This window comes from Agrilus planipennis, unplaced genomic scaffold (genome assembly GCF_000699045.2).
Source record: "Agrilus planipennis isolate EAB-ADULT unplaced genomic scaffold, Apla_2.0 scaffold6, whole genome shotgun sequence".
Classification (NCBI taxonomy): domain Eukaryota; kingdom Metazoa; phylum Arthropoda; class Insecta; order Coleoptera; family Buprestidae; genus Agrilus; species Agrilus planipennis.
Window position 1 is genome coordinate 2,586,627 of NW_020439302.1, and position 20,660 is coordinate 2,607,286.

At 34.6% G+C, this 20,660-nt stretch overlaps 1 protein-coding gene across 5 annotated transcripts; it reads left to right on the plus strand.

Moving 5' to 3' along the window:
- Nucleotides 1-569: 569 nt before the first annotated feature.
- On the plus strand, nucleotides 570-20,194 carry LOC108744477. Of its 5 annotated transcripts, none has more exons than XM_025978405.1 (7): nucleotides 570-698; nucleotides 4,119-4,674; nucleotides 4,814-4,840; nucleotides 16,852-17,021; nucleotides 17,172-17,429; nucleotides 17,510-17,701; nucleotides 19,333-20,194. In XM_025978405.1, the coding sequence occupies exons 2-7, from the start codon at nucleotides 4,235-4,237 to the stop codon at nucleotides 19,737-19,739; spliced, it is 1,494 nt and encodes a 497-aa protein (XP_025834190.1). In that variant the 5' UTR covers nucleotides 570-698; nucleotides 4,119-4,234; the 3' UTR covers nucleotides 19,740-20,194. The 5 variants fall into 5 exon arrangements, with proteins under 5 accessions (XP_025834190.1, XP_018335776.1, XP_018335769.1 ...); XM_018480274.2 differs by lacking the exon at nucleotides 570-698 and adding an exon at nucleotides 2,603-2,910; XM_018480267.2 differs by lacking the exon at nucleotides 570-698 and having other exon boundaries at nucleotides 3,956-4,674.
- The last annotated feature ends 466 nt before the right edge of the window (nucleotides 20,195-20,660 follow it).

Here is a 20,660-nt window from a genome sequence, read left to right on the forward strand (position 1 = left end):
TTGTCCTTTTTGGTTGTTATTATATTATTTTATTAGTCCTTTTTAATTACAAGTTAAGTACAAAAGATCAATTACAGTCATTGATATTAGCTATATAAAAGAAGATAAAGAAACTTGGGTGTAATGTAATGTATTCAACTTAAATTACTTTACAATTACCCTTGAAGAAGCGTCCAATCGAGGGGCGAAACGTTGGGATATTGTTAATGAAGGGCTATATTACCTAAATAAGTTCAAATTAATTTGTTTTTAAAATAAATATAACGTCTAAAAACGGAAATCAAAGAAAGAATGGACAAAACATACAAAAAATTTTCTGCCGTATTACCAATTTCATATTCTTTCTCATTTTTTTTTTGGCATTACTGAAATACATACGCGAAACGCAAAATTATGTTTATCATTTTTGTTCCGATTGTTTGAATTTCAACAATTCAGCTTGCTGTTGTTTCTGAAGTAATGCGAGGTTTTTGGCAACGCGTGTTTAGCGATTCTTCGTGAGTGACTTATTATTATGGTAACAAATGACACAGGTAACTGGGATTAAATCAGTAACACCTATATAAGTCAGACGTTGGTATATATAATTTGTTATTTCCTAGTCCCTGTTCTGATGTGAGACAGTGTTTTCGTCTTCGGACACGTGACAGAATCGAAATTGATTGACATTAAATTTTGAACGCGAAGGAAAACACCAGGTGAGAGAGATTACAAGAACGACATTCTTCTTTTTTTTTTTTGAATAATAAAAGATAAACGGGGGTAACAATGACTTTATTTAAAAAATTGACAAGTTTTATCTTTGGTGCCCTAAAATAAAAGTCCATTTTTGGTTGTCAGCTAGATTAGGATTAGTTTGTGAATTTTATTAATAGTCGTGTTAAGGGAAAATTTTTCGTTTATTTATTAATTATTCATTTTATCCGTTGTAATTAATGTTTTGTCAAAAAACAACTTTTATAAAGTATTTTGNCTTACATATATATATATACATTTCTAGCTAACGTAAAATGATTTCTTAGAAATTTGGATAGTGTAGGACTTTGACGAACGTAATAAAAAAATTGTTGGCAACAAATGTTTTGACAATAAAATGTGAAATTAAAGCATTTAACGTTAGTTATTTTAGTACCGCTGTTGTCAAACAACGAACTACTATTTTTAATCTCGGAAGATTGAAGAATTATTTTGTTCGTAAAATTATTCAGTAACCAGCCGTAATCCGTCCAAGTTCCAGAATGTACCATTGACAATCCCGTTTCCATAGATTTTTTGAGTCTGTTTTGCAATATCTTTTAAACAGCTTAATATTATACTTAAAAATGTAGGGATGAGTTACAGAGATAGAAGTTATACATAGTTAAAGAGTCGCTTTCAATAAAAAGAAGTCAGTTCTATGCATGCGAACGATTAATTTAAAAATTCGAAAAAGATTGTTAAAGGTGTATGTTTGAAATGCGGCGCTGTACGGGTGCGAAACATAGGCGGCGGGCGCTTCGGCAAAGAAAAGGTTAGAAGCGTTCGAAATGTGGTGTTAAATGATGAGGATACCGTCGATAAAGAAGGTTAGAAATGAAGAGGTATTAGAAAAAATAGGAGAACAGAGGAGTCATGGAAGTCAATAAAAAATAGGCGAGATAGGTTGGTAGGACACGTTCTCAGGCATGAAGGTCTAGTCAAAGACATGTTAGAGGTAGAAACAGGAAGAGTGAAGAAGTAGACTTAGATTAAATTACTGTTCGCAAATACCTACGGATGTGGGATGTTCTAGTTTTAGGGAAATGCGAAGATTAGCTCAGGATAGGCAGGAGTGGAAGTACGTGTCCAACCAGTCATAGAACTGACGACCTCATAATGATGAAATTACTCTAATTGATACTCCAAATGACAAATATATCGCCATTTATCCATCTTAGTTTTGGACCGTCTTTTCTTGGGCTAACTATATAAGTTATAAACATGTACCTAGGCAAGCCTACACTAAAATTATATCAAATTCATGATTAATAAGTAATACTTACAGTCTCCATTAAAAATGTTTGGAAATATTGCAAAATCGTAACAGTGTGAATCGAAAAAAACAACAGCCGTTCACGTTATCGGTTGTATAATAAACAATTGTAAAATACTACTAAATACTCGGTAAAAGACAGCAACAAATACGTAAAAAGGTAGTGAAGCATCATGCATGTTCTACAGATCTTTCTGATAATGATATTAAATTAAACGAAAAAAAAACATCTTTTTAGATAGTACGACTGGGGAAGTACCAAATATATCGGGGTTTAGTGATGGTCTTACTTATTCGGTCTTAGTCTTATTCGTTCAGTCTTGGTTTCGGTCTTACTGGTATATAGGCAGTCTTGATCTTGAATTTTCGCAAAACCAATTTTGCTGATCACTATCGGGGATTTACAGGAAAGTATACCGATTTTTAAGGCAAACTCGCATTCGTTTGTATTAGCGAAGGTCTAATTTGTTCACAGTATACGGCCGTCTACTATAGTTATAATATGGCGGGGTTTCCGTTATGCGTAGTTACTATTACGATTCCACTATATTTCCAAAGTACATTCCAAAGAATCTAATTATAATTTGAACTAGTTGATTCTATTAATAAGTTTCATAAAATGTTGTAGCACTCGAGTGTTGGTTAAAACGGTGATATTTATGTTTATATCCAATAAAACTATCATCCTAATAAACGAGCGAATTTCTGAAATTGTAGCGGTCCCCGGTATGTCATTGTTTCAAAAAAGGCCGATATGATAAAATTATTGTAAAACAATAGGCTTGCACCTGTTTATAATGTTCGTTTATTTCGGTATCGAAATCATAACTTCTATTGCAACAAAAGGATGATGGTCCCAGTTAACTGTGAACAAGTTTTTACGAAATCGTAATCCTGTAGTAAGTAACGCATTTATTTATTTAATACTTGTTAAATTTGTAGTGTGCAGTCTTGATTTACGTACTAATTGTTATGAATGGACCGGATACGTTAGGATTATAAAAATAATTAATCATTTTTTTTGCGTAAAAACAAAACAAAGTCTAAAATTTGTCATGTAAACAAAACGATTTGTTGCCCAACGTTTATCTGAAATAATAATTAGTTCTATTGCAACAAATAGTCTAATTTGTGGAAAAAATTCTTAAATCAGTTAATTGATAGATATGTACGTATATATATATATCGTTATTATTATTATTATGTGTCTGCATGGTCCACTTTCTTAATTTTGTCTAATCACGATAAAGATTCGTACATAAACACCAAATGAGTGTTAAAATTCTAGTACATTAAATAAATAATTAAATTTACTGCTTCAAATGATACCTCTATATTGTATTTAATGAACAGTGCACTTTGCGTTTAGAAATTACCTTTCGGATTCACTCGAATTTAAGTGGTAGTATTTTGAAAATATTTGAACACAATTTGTATCATAATTTACCAGACGTTCGAAAGGGAATTACTACACTTGGTAATTAAATTGCTGCACTGTAATTAGGTGGAAAAGCAATTACAATATGTTGTTTTTTTTGTTTCGGACAAGGGGGTCATCAAATGTTACTTACTCGAGCATATTTTCGGTAATTGTAGATCCTTAGAAAGGATAAAACTAGGAATTACATTTATTGTTAAAATAAATAGGCTTTTTAAGAAAATGATTTTAGTTGAAATGAATAAAAAAATTTGCAATTAAATTGCAGTATAGTGCCGTTGTTCGCAGAAAGAAAAAAATTGACTGATTTTAAATTCGCTGTTTTCCATCGAAAACCACGTAAACGGTAGGTAGTGTAAAATTTCAATTAATATGTTCGATTTTTGCATAATTTAGCTAATTTCTGAGTAGACAGAACGTCTGCTAGGTAGGTTACTACTAATAATTTTACAATGAGGTAAACAAGGAAGGGGCAACTGACTCCTCTCTACCTTACTCACTCACTCCTTCAAACGGCTACCTAAAATCCAATACATTGTATTAGTTCATACTGTAGCACACTAGAAGTAACAAGTCTTTTGATTGCGCTGAGTCCGTACCACAACTGCGGCAAAAGCCAAAATCACGTGGTCAACTTTAAAAAACACATTTTCTCTGCTTTTCTTACAGACTCTTGTCTAAACCATTGTGAAATAACTTGTCTCGTCGCCAAAAAAAACAAAAATAATAAACAACAAGTGAACAACAACAATTACTGAACAAGTGAAAAATAAAAAGTGCCAAAAATGTATCATTCGACGAATCGTGTGTTTTGGTTTCTTACCCTGCAGACGTTTATAATAATAATTTGTCTTGCGCCGAAACTGAAGTCTCACCCCGTTGGCAAAGACAATCCTGCCGATTTCGAGGACGATAAGGAAGAAATCCAAAAGCAACTGATAGATCTCCTCATGAAATGGTACTACGATACAGAATCGGAACAATCCCCAAAACACCATCATCTGAGACACCATCATCACAACCCGAACCGTAATAAGGGAAAAATTATTAATGATAACGACGAAATGATGATGGGCGATCAACCGGCGATTGACGACGATATCAGTGGTAAGAGTATGCAGGCCGATGCCGCCGAGGGAACGCCGTCCTCCATAGGGGTCGGTTTGGCACAAATTGATAACGACGATTACAGGACCGGATTCGATGTCACGAAAATGAGAGACAGGTAAAATTTTTTTAGGAGAAAAAAAAACAAAATTTAGATTACGATAATACATATCTACTTAGTGATTTATTAGTTTATTGATACGATATCAAATACGAAGTAGCTAAAAGGGGTTTTTTCTCTTTTTTTTTGTTTCAAGAAGACGTGATGTGGAAACTTATGGAAGGTAATTAGTCGCTTGGGTGTTGATTTTTATTACATGGCATCGCCAGACTTATGCACTTATTATTTATTGCTTGTCACCAAAAAATTGACGAAAGTGCTTAGCAGCATGTCACTGTACTTAAAAACTGCTGCCCGTGTTTTGTATGTGTGCGTATTGTGTTTTTATTGGCGATTTTGTTTTTTTCTTTTCTATGATCGCTGCATAATTTGCGAAATTTGATTGTCACGCTTTTGTTTTTACGTTTTTCTCACACATATAATGCGATGCAATCAAAAAAAAAACACAAATATTGTGTCTACTTGGTAAAAAGAGCAATAGTTTTTAATTCATTCAATAGAATGAACAAAATCATATTTTTTCTTAATTAAAATGCAAACCTATAAATTTGCACTACTTCTTGTTTTATTCCCAAAAACTCCTGTTTTCTATGTAAAACAGTGCAGGACTTCTTCAATTGAAGGCTACATGTTAAGGGTAAACAGTCATAAAAAAGTCAGTAGCTTGTATTGTAACATATATCTATAATTAGCAATGTAACAATGTACTTTTTCTAATGCCAGACAGACACGTAATTATTATCAATTAGTTGTAATAAAATTGTTGGGCTTTTGTTAAAAATGTGACTCGGACATTGGGCAATACTAATATAAGAAACGTTTAATGATCTGTAGATTACCCGAAATGAAATTTAGAACTATTAAATTTTGATAGCAAGGCAGAAAATTTTCGGACATAGGCGAGATTGGATTCGTGGTACTTTTTATTCATTAAATAACTGAACACGTTTTTGGAGTACATTTTTAGTAATCACTGCAGAAATGTTTAAAACACCTAAAATTTCGGGATTCTTGTTACTGGACCTTTCAAACGACTCCCTACAGGACTCTTAAAGTACCCCCTTTTAAACATTTTCTGCAAATATTATTATATAAGCCAATACGTTTAATACTTCATAGTTTACTAGGGTTCCGGTTTTCCTTTCGGAACCCTAGTGTCTTAAAGAGTATAGGCAAGTAGTTGACAGAAAATTAGAACCACGGACTGCGAATATAAATTTGACAAATTATATTTTTTATATTTTGGCTATAAAAAATTAGAAAGATTAGAAATTTTCGGGTTTCCTCAAAGAACTCGGGTCGACGAGATTTCTCCCTTTAGATTTAATTATGAAATCGGTCACTGTAGGAATACCAACCAGTCAGTACATAAATTAATTAGTCAGTACATTAATTACGTACTTACTGGTTAAGTTAGATAGTTTGTTGGTAACTTAGGCCCTTCGTATTTAAAACGGCCAAATGGACACCGCATAATATTGAAGTACTAACCAAAAAAGATTAGATTACTGATGCTACTATAGTACAAACCTAATCAAGTTTTGACTCATTTAAAGATTCAACTCAATAATGTTAATAGTATCAAGTGATTATTGTATGCCGATTTTTTCTTTTTTTGTTGTAGCACCTGTGAGTGCATGTATCAATGTAATTTCATAAAGACAACGTAAATAACGTTTAACTTATTACAAGTCCTATATTTAATAAGTAATGAGTACAACAGCAGAGTCGGAGGGGCATACGTGTGAGACACCCACACGTTATACATGCGGACGACTGTCCGCAACTGATACGATTTATTGTTATTGTATATTTTGTGCGTCGGTCGTCTCGTCGAGATCGCAGTCAGACGTTCCTAATAACAGGTGATCTAATCTTCGACCAAAGACGTATCTATAGAGGGAGGACGATTCCTAAACATTTTATAACGAAAAGTCAGCAATGAAGTTGGGACAGCAATAACAGATAAAGGCTATTTTCAATTAAATGTATTAGAAATTCCAAAAACTTTGAAAATAATGATCGTTTCAGTATGGGATTTGTTAAATTTTTATAGCAAATAATGGGCTGTGGAATCAGGGTTGCCACATCCAGAAACCGATATATTCTAGGCAAAATTTCAAAATGTACGGCTTTGGGGTTGTTATCTGACGAAATAAATGTTGGTGTCACTTTTAAAATGAATAACTTCCTTAAAAATACTCTACATGAATCAATGTCTTAACAGTTTTAAAAGTTAATTAACATTAAAATTAACGTTATCACATAGATTTACCTTTTCTTTTTATTGATCGTGGGTCAACCAGCTTGGATCCTTTATGGGTATTATGAAAATATTTAAAATTTAAACAATTTACATCAAAATTCTATATAATTGCTGGTTCAGCTTTGATTAAACCAGGCTAAATGCCTTTTCAGAGTAAGATATCAATTCTTTCAAATTTCTGAGACCGCATTTGTCGAGAGAGTTTATATTTTGTTGGGAATTTGAACATTCTATTAAAAAATTTGGGGAGAATCCGACCAAACAATTTTTGGCTAAGGAAATTAACATTTCCTTAAATTTTGCGAAGCAACACCTTAGAGCACGGCCATTACGAGAATTTAACATGACTTTTTTCATTTTCAATTCGCGATTTCTTCGTCAGTTGTGAACCAAATTTTAATTCGAGAATATTAGTCAATCTTTACATACTGACTCACTATAAGGATTGTCCTTTGGGCATCCTTAACTGGCCATTACTTTGTGTGTTGAAAAATCCGTATTCTAGGCTCGTTTTCAGACTAATGCGAATTAGTTGAATTAAAATATTATAATAATCAATTTCGCGCCGTTCGGTCTTGTTTATCATGGCTGACGATTGGCTTTGAATTTGTTTTTTTCTTGTAAAGTCATCAACACTGAAAGCACTTTTCGAGAAGTCGCTCGTAAAACATATACACAGGGTGTATATCTTTGTGCGAATCATTTGTTGCGGTGAAAAACCCGATACCATGTAAGTGCCTACACCTCGTGTTTACTACAAATATTCAAATTAGACGTTGGAAGTTATTAATGATGTTTTCGGTTTTTAATTAAGTCGGGAATTGGTTGGAGAAAAAACAGGCACGACGCATATGTGTGTGAATTTTCATAAACCTGCTAGAATCTACATAATTAAAACGTGTTCTTCATTAATTTAAATTCTATCGTAAAAACGGCCACGCTGCGTCACACTTGTAGAGGTTTCATCATATTATTTATATTCAAACAGAGATACGAGTTAAAATTAAGCGCAAGTTACAATTTCTTTTACTACCAAACACATATATCTAATCAAATTTGTCTAACTTGAACCCCTGGGTTGGTCTTGCTGATTTAATCCCTGATTTCTCCCTAAAATCTCATATAAAGATGTCGAATTAAGCACTCCGTTCGTGTTGTCATTTCCTGTTGTTTTAAATGACGTAAATTCCTCGCTCGAAATTCGATTGAAAGAAAATTTTATCATATTCGCCCTGTATCGCAACGAGATGCATTGCTAACAGAGTCGGTCGTCAGAAATTGCCATGATACGTTTTGTTTACATTTAATGATCATTTTGCAAGTCTGGAACAATAATAATTTTTTTATTAACAAGAAAGGTCGCATCATTAGCGAATTAATTTGCCAACCAGTCCAAACAAGACAGCTGGTAGTTAGTGTAGCCTGTTGATCCAGGAGAATTCCAGTCAGACAGGAAAATTGGTTTAGTACAGGAAGTTAGTAACGTTGAAAGCCACCAGCTTGTCTAGCCCAGTTAAATCTTTTATAATGTCTAACTAACAACAATAAAAACGAAAGGTCACAGCAAATTGTCACACATGACAACAGAGTTTCGTTTTCATCAATCGCCGGTTTACTTTCAACAAACAACTTAATTACTGAAATTTTATAATTATATCTCACAATTTTATTAGATACTGGCTGAACCCGTTCAAATTTGCTGCGTTTTATGTATTTATTTTGTGCAACCAACTGCACACGTAAATTTAGACCCATGCGCTTTTTTCCAATTGTTTGTTTCAATTCGAACGAAAGGGAAATTCAAAAAACATTTATGAAATTAACTCCAAACTCACAATAGTTACAAGACTTTTGTGACTCTGCCTACATTGTTTTTACAACACAATTTTTACGATTCAACTTTTCTGACCACATTGTGATTGCCATCGGTGGTTCTTTTAAAAGTCTATCAACTGAGAATTTAATTGCTTTTTTCCACCTAAAAATTAAAATGAAAATGGGAGAATTATTATAATGAGATCTTTTTTTATTGGTATGTCATCAACATGCAAAAATGAATCGGAAAATAATAGCCGTTTCCTCGGTATCTACAACACTCATTGCCGACACGATTCTTAGTATTACGACCGGCGTTACTATACAGGGTGTTCGACTATTGTAGTACTTCAATGACTGAGGAAAGACAACTTCTGTAAAATCTTTCAAATGGGAACGTCTCTGTTTTCATATTTTAATACTATATCTTCTATGGTTTATTGCGAATTATTTCACCATGGTAAGGCTAGGTTTGGTTAGGTTACATGTGCTAATAGTATTCTACTAAATATGTTAAAATTTGCGCGGTATGTCGGTATAGGATAGCTGATAATCAAGTAGTTTTGTAATTTTTTCTAGTCTTTTGGAGCACTGTTTTGCATATGCCCAGTAGCAGATATTATTATGGACTATTTTATTATAAACAGTCGAAGTGGTTGTTCCGAAGGGGTTGCAACAATGTGTAGCGTTCCTCGTCCGATCTATTCGCACATACGTAATTTCTTTGAGACCACGTCGTTGTAGCAATCACAGTCGCCGTTGTCTTCCACAACACACTCTTTTTGCATTTCAATTTCCTTATTCCGTAGGCCAGCGCCAATGGGAAAACTATTCCAGACCGTGTAGAATAGTTATACTAACTTCTTTCGTTTTCATGTTTCTCGTCCATTTTTGCTTACCGCTGCGGCAACGGAATTGCATAGCTGCACCGTCAGAATATCAAGGAGCTCGCCTATTCCGTATACAGGGTGTCACATAAAAGACCAATCTTCTCTGCGTGTAATGTATGTTATATGAAAAACGAATTATACTTTGAAAATTCGGGACTTGGAGCTGCTTCCATGAAGGGGGGGGGGGTATTATTTATCAAACTAATCAAATGAGTTTGGAAATATTAGATAAGGTTTTAAGATTTTGGTTTTCCCTTTCTTGAAATTATGGATTACATTTGCAACTCTCAAATTTTGAAATTTGTTGAAGAAGTGATTAAGGAGAGACTTTAATGAGTGACTAGAAGAAACGTTTTACTTTGTTTTAAGAGTTTGTCATCAGTTATTCCTCGGTGACACTTTAAATCCAATGAGTCTCCATGAAATCAGTCAGAGCAAGCTTTTTATAAAACTTGCTCCAATTTGAGTTAAAATAACCACAGTACATAAATTTGATAATAAAATTAGCGAAACGGTATTAACATGTCGGTCATATCTACTATCAATTCCATAAAAAAAAATCTGCTTCATCAAGCATATCCACCATTTACCATAAAGTAACTGATACAGCAGTAATTGACACATATTATTTAAATACATACATGCACCTAAATGAGCTTCAACTGAAACGTATGACACATACCAGCCTGCTGTCTAGTCCTCTGTCTGTCCGTGTGTCTTGTCTGGTTCAACCGATGAGAAACGGGTTCTTTTCTATTTTTTTTTTCGTTCTCAAATGTACAACCGCACACACCGATACGAATACAACATGTTGTACATGTGTGTGTGTGTGTGTGTGTAATATCGGTCGCGCCATATTGCATAACTAATGATTGTTGTTTATCACTTCTAGCGGTGCATTTCACTATTGCAATAATCAGGATATGCAGCTTTAAATTCGTCTGGCCCAAGCGAATACTCGTAGCCAGACACGTAACGTACAAAACACATATATGCAATCTTAACCGTTTACTATAGATGTGTACGTACTTGAGTGTGTGTAGACGATTCAGATTTATAACAATTATGAACGGGGACACACAAGGTCGTGTTTTTATAATTCAAAAATTACTTTTATCAATGGGTATGTCAACAACGAAAAAGAAAATCATAATGGTCCCTAACCTACCGTAAATGCACACAAATCAAAGTCGCCGGAAAGCGTCCGTCTGTCTGTCTATACGTCTCTCTATATGTCCACAAAATCCAGAAAGACATGAATAAATAGTGACGCATTTGTGCACAACATTACGTTTGGATAACTGCGAAATATGTTTCAGCATCGTTATCCTTAAGGATAGTGGCATATAGTTTAGGTTGATGACGTACTTGTATGCAGTCTCTCAATAGTTTTACACTGGGGCAGTTGGATAATAGAGCTGGAGCAAGGACTACACTCACAGTGGGCAAATTTGGCAAATCTTAAATGAAATCCAATATCTAGGGTCATTTTTCAAGTCAAAAGATCCATGAGGAATCCTTTATACCTTTTGTGTTACTTAAGCAGAGGCTGCTAGTGATGGAATGAAGCCAGCGCCTTGCAAATGGTTACTCGCCTGTTTGTAAGGAAGCTAATTAAATTTTACGATAAAGCTTCGCGAAAGTGTCCCCGTCCTTTACACTCATTAAGAGGGGCTGAAGTTGCCGGTCAGTTAAGAGTATCAAGGGTCAGGGAATGGTAGCGATCCCAGTCAGAGAATGGTAACGATCCCATGAATCCAAGATGGTATTTACCGCTAACAAAATGTAAGTAATCCAACTGGGAACGAGATTCGACCCTAAAACATTCGACCAGTTATGGAAGTCTGAAGGAACTAGATATGTGAAAACTTCCTGCTGTTCGACTGTCTAAGTCGAGTACCAAACTTACTAAACATTAGATAAGTTCCACCCGCACTATAGCGTTCTAAGGAGACTTACTCATCTCCTAAGAAAAACCAAAAGCTGTGCTTCGACCACCATACGCCGATTTACGCGTATCTCAATCCCTCGCCCATGGGGATTATATTTGATAAACCAGAAAATATGAATCACCACGTTGGTCAAAATAAATCGGGATAACCTTTCAGATATGACTACCCCAGGGAACACTTGTCTGTGACATCCTCGCCGAAGTTATCAATTTTTACTATAAATAATTTTTCAGTAGGAAGCTTTAACATAGCTGCCAAATGATCGCCAGACATTGAATTATGCATCTTTCATCGATCATTGATATTGGCACAGGTGTTACTGTTTGAATAATTTTTTGGTTTCGTTTACGTTAAGTCAAAATCATTTGATATTAAAAAGGAGTTAATTAGGAGGTTGAATGCGGATTACTGACCCATCTAAATTAAATGGGATAATTGTGATCGTAGCAAGTTTCCGAAGATGTCCGCAGAACTGCCTCATGCGGCCCAGTTCAATAATATCGACCAAAGACATAGAGAATTCATTTGGTCTACTCAGCATAGTTCTGCATGTCTGCAGCACCGTCCGCCTCCATACCGAACCCAAAAGGAAGCGAAAGAAATAGCAATTAATAATGCAGACAACACATTGATAAGGTGCTTTAGGTTTAATAAAGAATTGAAATACATACTGAAAACCATTGAACCATCAGTCCATTCATTCATTCATTCATACAATGACTTAATGCATAGTCGGTCATCTCAGCCATGTAATTAACTGATGCAACGATTTTAATTCAGCAATTAACGGATGCTATTATGTATATGCGTAGTACATAAAATTAGACACAGGTAGAGACAGGTGTGTATATATAATACCTAGATACATAAAAACCTTGTTGTCTACTAAAAGTGCCATTACTAATTGAGAACCGTTTCCGTTATAGTTAAGTGGCTAAGGCTACTCAACCTTATACTAAACATAAGAAAAAACGAGTCAACTCTTCAATTTTTTATTTCTACGCCGCATCTGGTCTCTAAGGAAAAAGTGAATAATTGACCCAAAACCATTTTTAATCGTTAAGAACAACAACTTCTGAAATAATCGCTGAAATGTCACTGTCGCCTTATTGGTAACAATTCAAACGTCGATAAGCAAGATTTTGTTGTTTCCGCGTCATATTTGTAAATTTTATAAAATACCACAAATGGCGCGGTAAACGCCATCTGTTGTTCGAATTATTTTATTTGTAAATTTTATGTTTCTGAATTATTATTTTAATGTAAAAGTTCGACATTTTCGTTTCTAAATTGTCATTAAATTTGGCTCAATGTTCATAGGTACCCATAGAATTAAGTTTATTTCTAATCTTGTATTTATGTTCTTTGATTCTTACTTTTAGCGCTCTACCACTGTGTCCAACGTATATCTACATGTTGATTCTTGCTCAAAAAAATAATAATTTTACTTTACAATAATTACTGTTTCTCTTCAAGTCATGGGGATGTAAAGTAAGCCACCTCGACGGCGATATCGTTTATATGTAATTTCCGTTCAAATGGGAAACGAAAACAAGCCGGTGGCCTACTTCCTTTTATCGATAGACGACAATAGCAAAATACAATCGGAATAGAACAGACGAATTGACTTGAGGTCATTATTAGTGACCGTCACGACTCAGCGATCGGTCGAGCGCTGCAACGTCTGGCTTTACGTCTACAGTTTTTATTTACCCTGCATTCCTAGACAGCAACTTTTACACCTATCTATCTCTCTATACGTAACCTGTATGTAAAGATTTTGTACGTGTAGTATGTATGGTCAGTACATAGAACAAATTATGGTAACACCCAGTGGCGGATGGAATTATTAGCCGGTGTGCAGCGTCAGAAAACTTTTAGTCTTTGATTTAAAATTGCTTCAATTGAAAAAAATTCTGAAAGATAAAAATTGTTCAGATCTTAACTTTTTAAGTAAAACAAACGCCAGAGTTAGTACTGCGAAAGTGGCAGCGCTTGTTATGCTTAGAGCCTTGCGCAACAGTCGAACATCGTAATGTACAAGTATAAAGAAAAATTAAATACAATATGACCAAACAAAACAACCGCGTTATCAAATGGTAAATTTATCTAGTGAGAGTTGACTAATTTTTATTTATTTTTAACAACAGCTACTTCTTAAGATTCCCTATCTCAAAATAAAAAGTAGAACTTTATATAGCCCTTTTGTATATCTGTTGATTCACTGATTGCGTTGACGTAGTTCACATCTTGAAAAATTTGTGACACATCGAAGAAGAAGAATTTAAAAAAATTATTCATAACTTTACAGATGACGGAATTCTTTATTATTTCGTTGGTAAAGCTAATGACTAATTTAAATGACGTAGATTTAATTATGATTTTGAAAAATGAATATTTTATACATACACTATAGACATGTGTACAAAAACTACGCCCGACCGTATACAGGGTGTCACATAAAAGACCAATCTTCTCTGCGTGTAATGTATGTTATATGAAAAACGAATTATACTTTGAAAATTCGGGACTTGGAGCTGCTTCCATGAAGGGGGGGGGGGTATTATTTATCAAACTAATCAAATGAGTTTGGAAATATTAGATAAGGTTTTAAGATTTTGGTTTTCCCTTTCTTGAAATTATGGATTACATTTGCAACTCTCAAATTTTGAAATTTGTTGAAGAAGTGATTAAGGAGAGACTTTAATGAGTGACTAGAAGAANTATTTTATACATACACTATAGACATGTGTACAAAAACTACGCCCGAAAATTTGTTGAATGAATTCATTAACGATTTAATGTACCATCGTCATTAATATTGTGCCAGACGTTAAAAAAACAAAGTTCTCGGATTGATATTTTATTATTCATAGCCAATTTACAAATGCCAAATACTTATAAACTACTCGGTCCTGTCCAGATTAAACTGCTGCCTGCACCTGATCGCTTTTAGTCATAATTAATCATAATCGTATAGGCGATCGGAGACATCTGGAAATCGGATGGAATTTTAATATCATCGTCGAGATGCACCGTCTGTTAACGGTAGAACTTTGATTTATTTTCTCGACTTTTAGGAAAAACAAGTGAACATCAGAAACGTAAAAAGTTTAAGTACGAAAAAAATACAAAAAACGTTAATTTAGGTCGCCAAATAATATTTTTAATAAATAAAATTTACTTCTTGTTTTTGTAAGGATATATGTACGCTTCCACCCTATACCCAAGGTCCTTCATAAGGAGAGGAGCATTACATAACCCTGCAGTTAATACATAATTACATTTAAAAAAAAACTGGTATCGGGTGTAATCAATATTCGACCATTTTTTTACCTGCATTGCATCGTCGGTCATGCGATCAGAATATACGCATATGCAACCAACTATACGCCCGGACAGAGACATTTAGACCCACCAACTTTTTTTCAAATGTTCATTTCCAACCTCAATAAGTAAAAAATTGAAATTCTTCGATAATTTTATTTGTCAGTTTTAACACGCCCTGTGTAAGTTTAGCCATTGCAATTGCTACAATTCGATAAATTTTCGGCGAAAGTTCCACCAGTAGATACTGGAAAGCATTCTGCATTAATTACTTGTTTCGTCAATTAAGTTATCGGGTTGATATTTTGGCATATAGGTCGAGACCTGACGCGTCTGCATAATTTTGATGCCAAAAATCATGTGTTACGGTCGTCTGGCGACTGGTAAAAATTACGAAGTGTTAAATAAAATCGGGCCCGCCATTTCCGTAATTGAGTCAATTGATGGTTCGATAGGGACAGGTCAGGTCACAATCAATTTTCGCGACATTGTAACGTACAGTACATGATGCGATACTAACGTTCGCCGAAAATAGCGCGATCGAAAATGTATGTGCATGTAATAAAGTTAATGCATTCGAATGCTAGACAAGCATATTACAGCTTTTCTAACCATTTATTTATAATAAATTACTTGTGTGGTAGATGCTTTTTAAAACCAGCGTCTAGAGTCTAGACAGACTAGTCGGACGGAGTAATGACCTTAGAAAACTACTTCATACGACTAGCAAGCACTAGTTATTATGAAAAGACTTAATTATTCTCAAGGCCTGCTGTCTCAGGTTTCCATTTTTATCATTAATTTCCATCTGAGAATGATCGGCCTACACCTGGACACCTATCGCACTAGTTGAACCCGAGCAAAAGGTTACAAACAACAAACACCATCAATTTACTTTTTAACATTCAACTTTCCTATTTTGTGAAATTGTTTATTTAATTGGAACATTTTATGGACAACGATTTTTCAAAAAAGTTCTGTATTTCAACTACTCTATTGTTTTCAAAAAAAAAAAAATTGTATCGCATATTTCTAATGCTTCGTGCGCCATGCACTTTTGGATCACTCTGTACATCACCAGAATCAGCGTTCAATTTTTTTAAACCATTACTTATTGTATATGCCACTAACAATACACAAGTGCGTAATTAGTTGCGCATCTAATTATTCGAGTGTCGAACCAAGTTCAAAAAAACTTTTTAAATATTGGAGGTATTCCAAAATTCCCCGAATATTTGTGGAAATGATACGATTAGAGGCCATTGAACAGTCGAGAGGTGTAAAAGTACCTTAGACGTTAATTTTAACGCTTTTTCAGAAATGTGTATTAAGAAAAAACTTGTTTACGTTATACATATCGTATTTATGAAGCAACAAGTGGAATTCGCCCATAACATTTAAACATAACGTATAAGTATTAAAATAAACTACAGAAGGTAATAGAACCGAAATAACCTGTGAAATAGTTTACAAAGTGAAAAATATTTTCTTACCTGCCTGCTATATGGCACTACTGATCGTGGATGGCGACATAGAAGAAATCAATAATTACTCAGAAAATTAATAAAAAAATAATTAAGTAACTAAGCATTTTAATTCAAATTATTTCTGATTCAACAATAAAGAAATTATCTGTATAATGATACCAAATTTATTAGTATCAACTGCGTGGTTTTTGCTAAAAAGGGGTACATCCATCTGAGACCTTGCTACAATAAGTTCATATGTGACATACATTAAAAATTACACTCATTAAATCGGTTGCTCTTTTACACCAGGTTTTCATGAAAGCGCACTTCACCTTGCAGCTAGTTAAAGCTAAAAAAGACTAGCAAATAAAAAGAAATGCATGAAACGCTTGTTTGTGTATGTACTTGTGTACGAATAATTCGAATGTAGGTGACCAACAGTTTTACTCTTCCAGAGACAAAAACGAACGCATTAATAACATAAAAACTACGGTACAACAGCACACTGGACGTGTCAATGGCACTAAGCCCCCAGGAACGGCTGAAATCCTTAAATTACTACTGAACTCTTCCAAGATTCCTATGGAAAATATCCTTGGGAAAGCCGCTAGCTCATATCCTTCATGTAAGAAAATATTTTTTTTCTGCCTACTTACAGGGTGTCACAAGTAATAAAATACAGGGTGTCACAAATAATAAAAGAAATAATAGCTAAATCCATCAGTTTTTTAAGCGTTTCAAAAGGAATTGAAACGTAGCTTTTTAATGGTTTTAGGTGAAATACCGAAAAACACCGACACGGAAGCATGGCATGACGAAAACGTAATAAATCTGTATTTCCCGAACGATCCCACCCGGGAAACTAATGCCAGCATAGCCACCGCTGTGTTAAAACTTTATCGTACTTTTTCCGAAAATAATTCGTCAAAAATTTCTCAAAACGACGTCGGCTGCGAAAACGCCACCCCCGACGAAGAAAGACTTCTCCGAGTTTCAGTATTTTGGTACACAAAATCCCTAAAAAAACACCGAGGTATTTGTACTTTTCATTTCACGCACATATAATAAAGTGGCATAAGGGCGCTTCCAACATAATAAGGGTTGAATTTTTAGTCAAGCGTCGTCTGTGTGACAGCAGGGTCGTGAGCGAATCCAACAAATGGGTCGAACTGAACATCATGCACGCCATCAGGGCTTGGTCCAAGGGACGGAATTTGGGACTCGCGGTTATTGTAGAAGACCAAGAGCAAAATGTCCTGAAGGCTTCCAGATACTACAAAGGAGTCTCTTGCACGGTCGGCGATTGTGAGTGTGATATTAACCCCTAACAATTCTAACCCCTGTGTTTCTTTTGCTTGTCACTACATTTAATCATTCATTTTATACTTATCCAGGATTTTTAACTGAAATTCAATTTAAATTAAATTTTTTATCTGTAATGTAATTCGAGTACCTTCTACAAAAAGCTAAGGCATTCACGGCTGGCGTTATCCTCTTTCTGACGTTTCGCCATCAGTTATAGTTGTCATCCTCACGGAACCTAGCGAGGTCGTAATGTCCACCTGTTGTGTGATAAATTAGTGTTTTTTAATAGTCAATCTTATCAGTTAGCATATTTTTCATCATCAATGAGATCGTTTGTCTCTCGAAATTCGTGAAATATACAAAATTTACCATTTTTTATACTCCTTAACACCAATAATAACGTTTTTTAACTACGTATTTCTTTTGCCTGGATTTTAAAGTGTTATTGTTTCTGTTTTTAGCATGTTTTATGGTTTTTAGGTAAAAGGCGTTCTTTTCATTATGGATGCTTACATCATTGAAATCTATCCGTAATTTTAAACAAACATAACATAATACCATTTCAATATTATTTTGTATTTGTTTAAAATCTAAGGTAGCGATATAATATAATCATTCCGATCCTATTGGGATCAGTCAAATGGGCGGACCTTAAAAAACATGGCGTTAATGATAGAAAATTTTCCCTAGTTCTTCTCGTATTAACACGATCCACTTTAAAGAGGAATTTTATCTAAAACGAACGGGTTTTTAATTCCGAACGTATTATAAAATTTAGAAAATGCCCGATTAACCCAAACAAAGATCAGATCTAATCGAGGGCATACGGTGGCAGGGATGTCGGGGCTGACATCCTCACCCCTCAAAGCTTTGGTACCAAATACCTGACTCGGAATTAGGAACTGGCATATTCAGAAAATTCGACTTACAGTAATTTTTATTGCAAATGACTACAAAACAAAACTCTATTTCCGCTGTACCGAAGTACAACCAATCGTTGCAAAATTCACCACAACCACCTCCTACTCCCCCCCCCCCCCCNACGTATTATAAAATTTAGAAAATCCCCGATTAACCCAAACAAAGATCAGATCTAATCGAGGGCATACGGTGGCAGGGATTTGGGGGGTGACATCCCCACCCCTCAAAGCTTTTGGTACCGAATACTTGAGTCGGCATAATTAGGAACTGGCATAATCTGAAAATTCGACTTACAGTAATTTTTATTAACCAATCGTTGCAAACTTCACCACAACCACTTCATGATAAGTGGCAATGTTGTATCGATGACGCAAACAAATTTTTATTTCGGAATTCACTTCTTGTGCTTTCTGGTTTACATTTCGTCTGTAATTCTCCAAAGATAATTTTTGTAAGCCAGTTGGTTTTCATCAGCAAATAAGCGAAACGCATAACAGTTGAAGATCTTTATTGGAACTGCTTACTATTACAGGATTTTTCCAATTTTTTATTCGATCGAAACAAGATTTTATGATTTTCAGAAACTATTTTACGAAGTTTTGCCATGAGGTGATTTATGCCTATTTGACAGATTCCAATAGATTTAATATTTTTCTGCTGTTGATTATTGATTATGGAGATCAATAGCGCGTTCCGTTTCTTGTCTACAGCAGTCCCAGCCGTCGCCAATGATCCAATCCCAAGACATTTCGGTCGTATTGGACGAGATTACTCAACTCCAGCCGTTCATGATAGCATACCTTTGCCTCCAATGATACAGTACTGTCTTCTCAACAATTCCCACAACCATTCTGTCGCCGCCCATCCATCAGAATTCACGTTGGCCGCTTGCAAAATACCGAAAACCAACAAGCAAGAGTACGTGGACAGGGCCCGCGAACTGGAACAGAAACTCCATCTGGTCTTGCAAAATGTTAACAAAACCCAATCTCCCAATCCTCTCGATCCCAGAAACGGGATCCAGGACAAACAGATGGTCATCTCCTATCAGGAATTACGTAACAAACTCAATCAGATCAGCAGTAGTAATCGTGCCTCATCCGGCGGATTGAGATAGGAAATGATGGGACTGAAAGTGGTTACACTTACTTCAAGACCTTTCATTATTTCTAGTAGTTTTTTAAATGGAAAGACTGCATTATTTCCAAATTTATGATTGGTTGAATTATTGACGAGCGAATGGATCGGTGATATGATTGCATGGGAACTGCTGGGAGTGGACCGTCTGATTGTTTTTATTTTCTTTTTAAGTTACTCCTTTATAGTTAGTAGTAGTCCCTATTCTACCATTCAAAGTATTCTACAATGGCGAAAACCCCTGAACAAACCGGCTTTATAAAAAATGTTTGACACCTACCTTAGATCGATTTTTACAATCAACCGGAAACTTAATCGCTAGTCCAAATTCGAGGAGCTATGTAGATTAGGCTGTGCCAAAAAAACTCGATATTTTTTTTTTCTTGCTCTCCGCTCAAAATATCGTAAAATATGTCTAAACAAATATCCTGTTAGAAGCGGAGCTCATAGTTTCAATTTTAAGAGGTCCATCATCGAATCTGAAATTTTACCGTTTAAAAAACACAGAAAAATGATTTTTTTACCGTATTTATTCTTGCAACCCAGGAAGAAATTTTTTTTCTATAAAATCCATGGCTATATGTTACAGTACACTAAATTTGGACCAAAAAATTTCATTGAGCCGAATTTCCATTTTCATTATTTGATTTTTTTACAGAGCTTTGAAATCAAAATTTTCCGTTTTTTGCTTTTTTCAGCTAAACTATTAAAGTTAGACGAAAAAGTTAAATAGCAATTTTGTAGCTTATTTGATGTCCAACAAAAAAGTTATATATATTTTTTTTGTATCGTCAATACTTGAAAAGTTACAGGCGTGTAAAGTCATTATTTTTGTATTATTAACTTTTTGTAAGTAAAATATTGATGTTTGCACAAAAATCCAATAAAAAATAATGAAAAT

Excerpts from the sequence above, each read along its gene's own strand:
- LOC108744477 (XM_025978405.1), top strand. The coding sequence starts at position 4,235 with ATGTATCATTCGACGAATCGTGTGTTTTGGTTTCTTACCCTGCAGACG. Across the intron at positions 17,022-17,171 it reads CGCTAGCTCATATCCTTCAT|GTGAAATACCGAAAAACACC; the intron begins GTAAGAAAATAT and ends TAATGGTTTTAG. Across the intron at positions 17,702-19,332 it reads CTCTTGCACGGTCGGCGATT|CAGTCCCAGCCGTCGCCAAT; the intron begins GTGAGTGTGATA and ends TCTTGTCTACAG.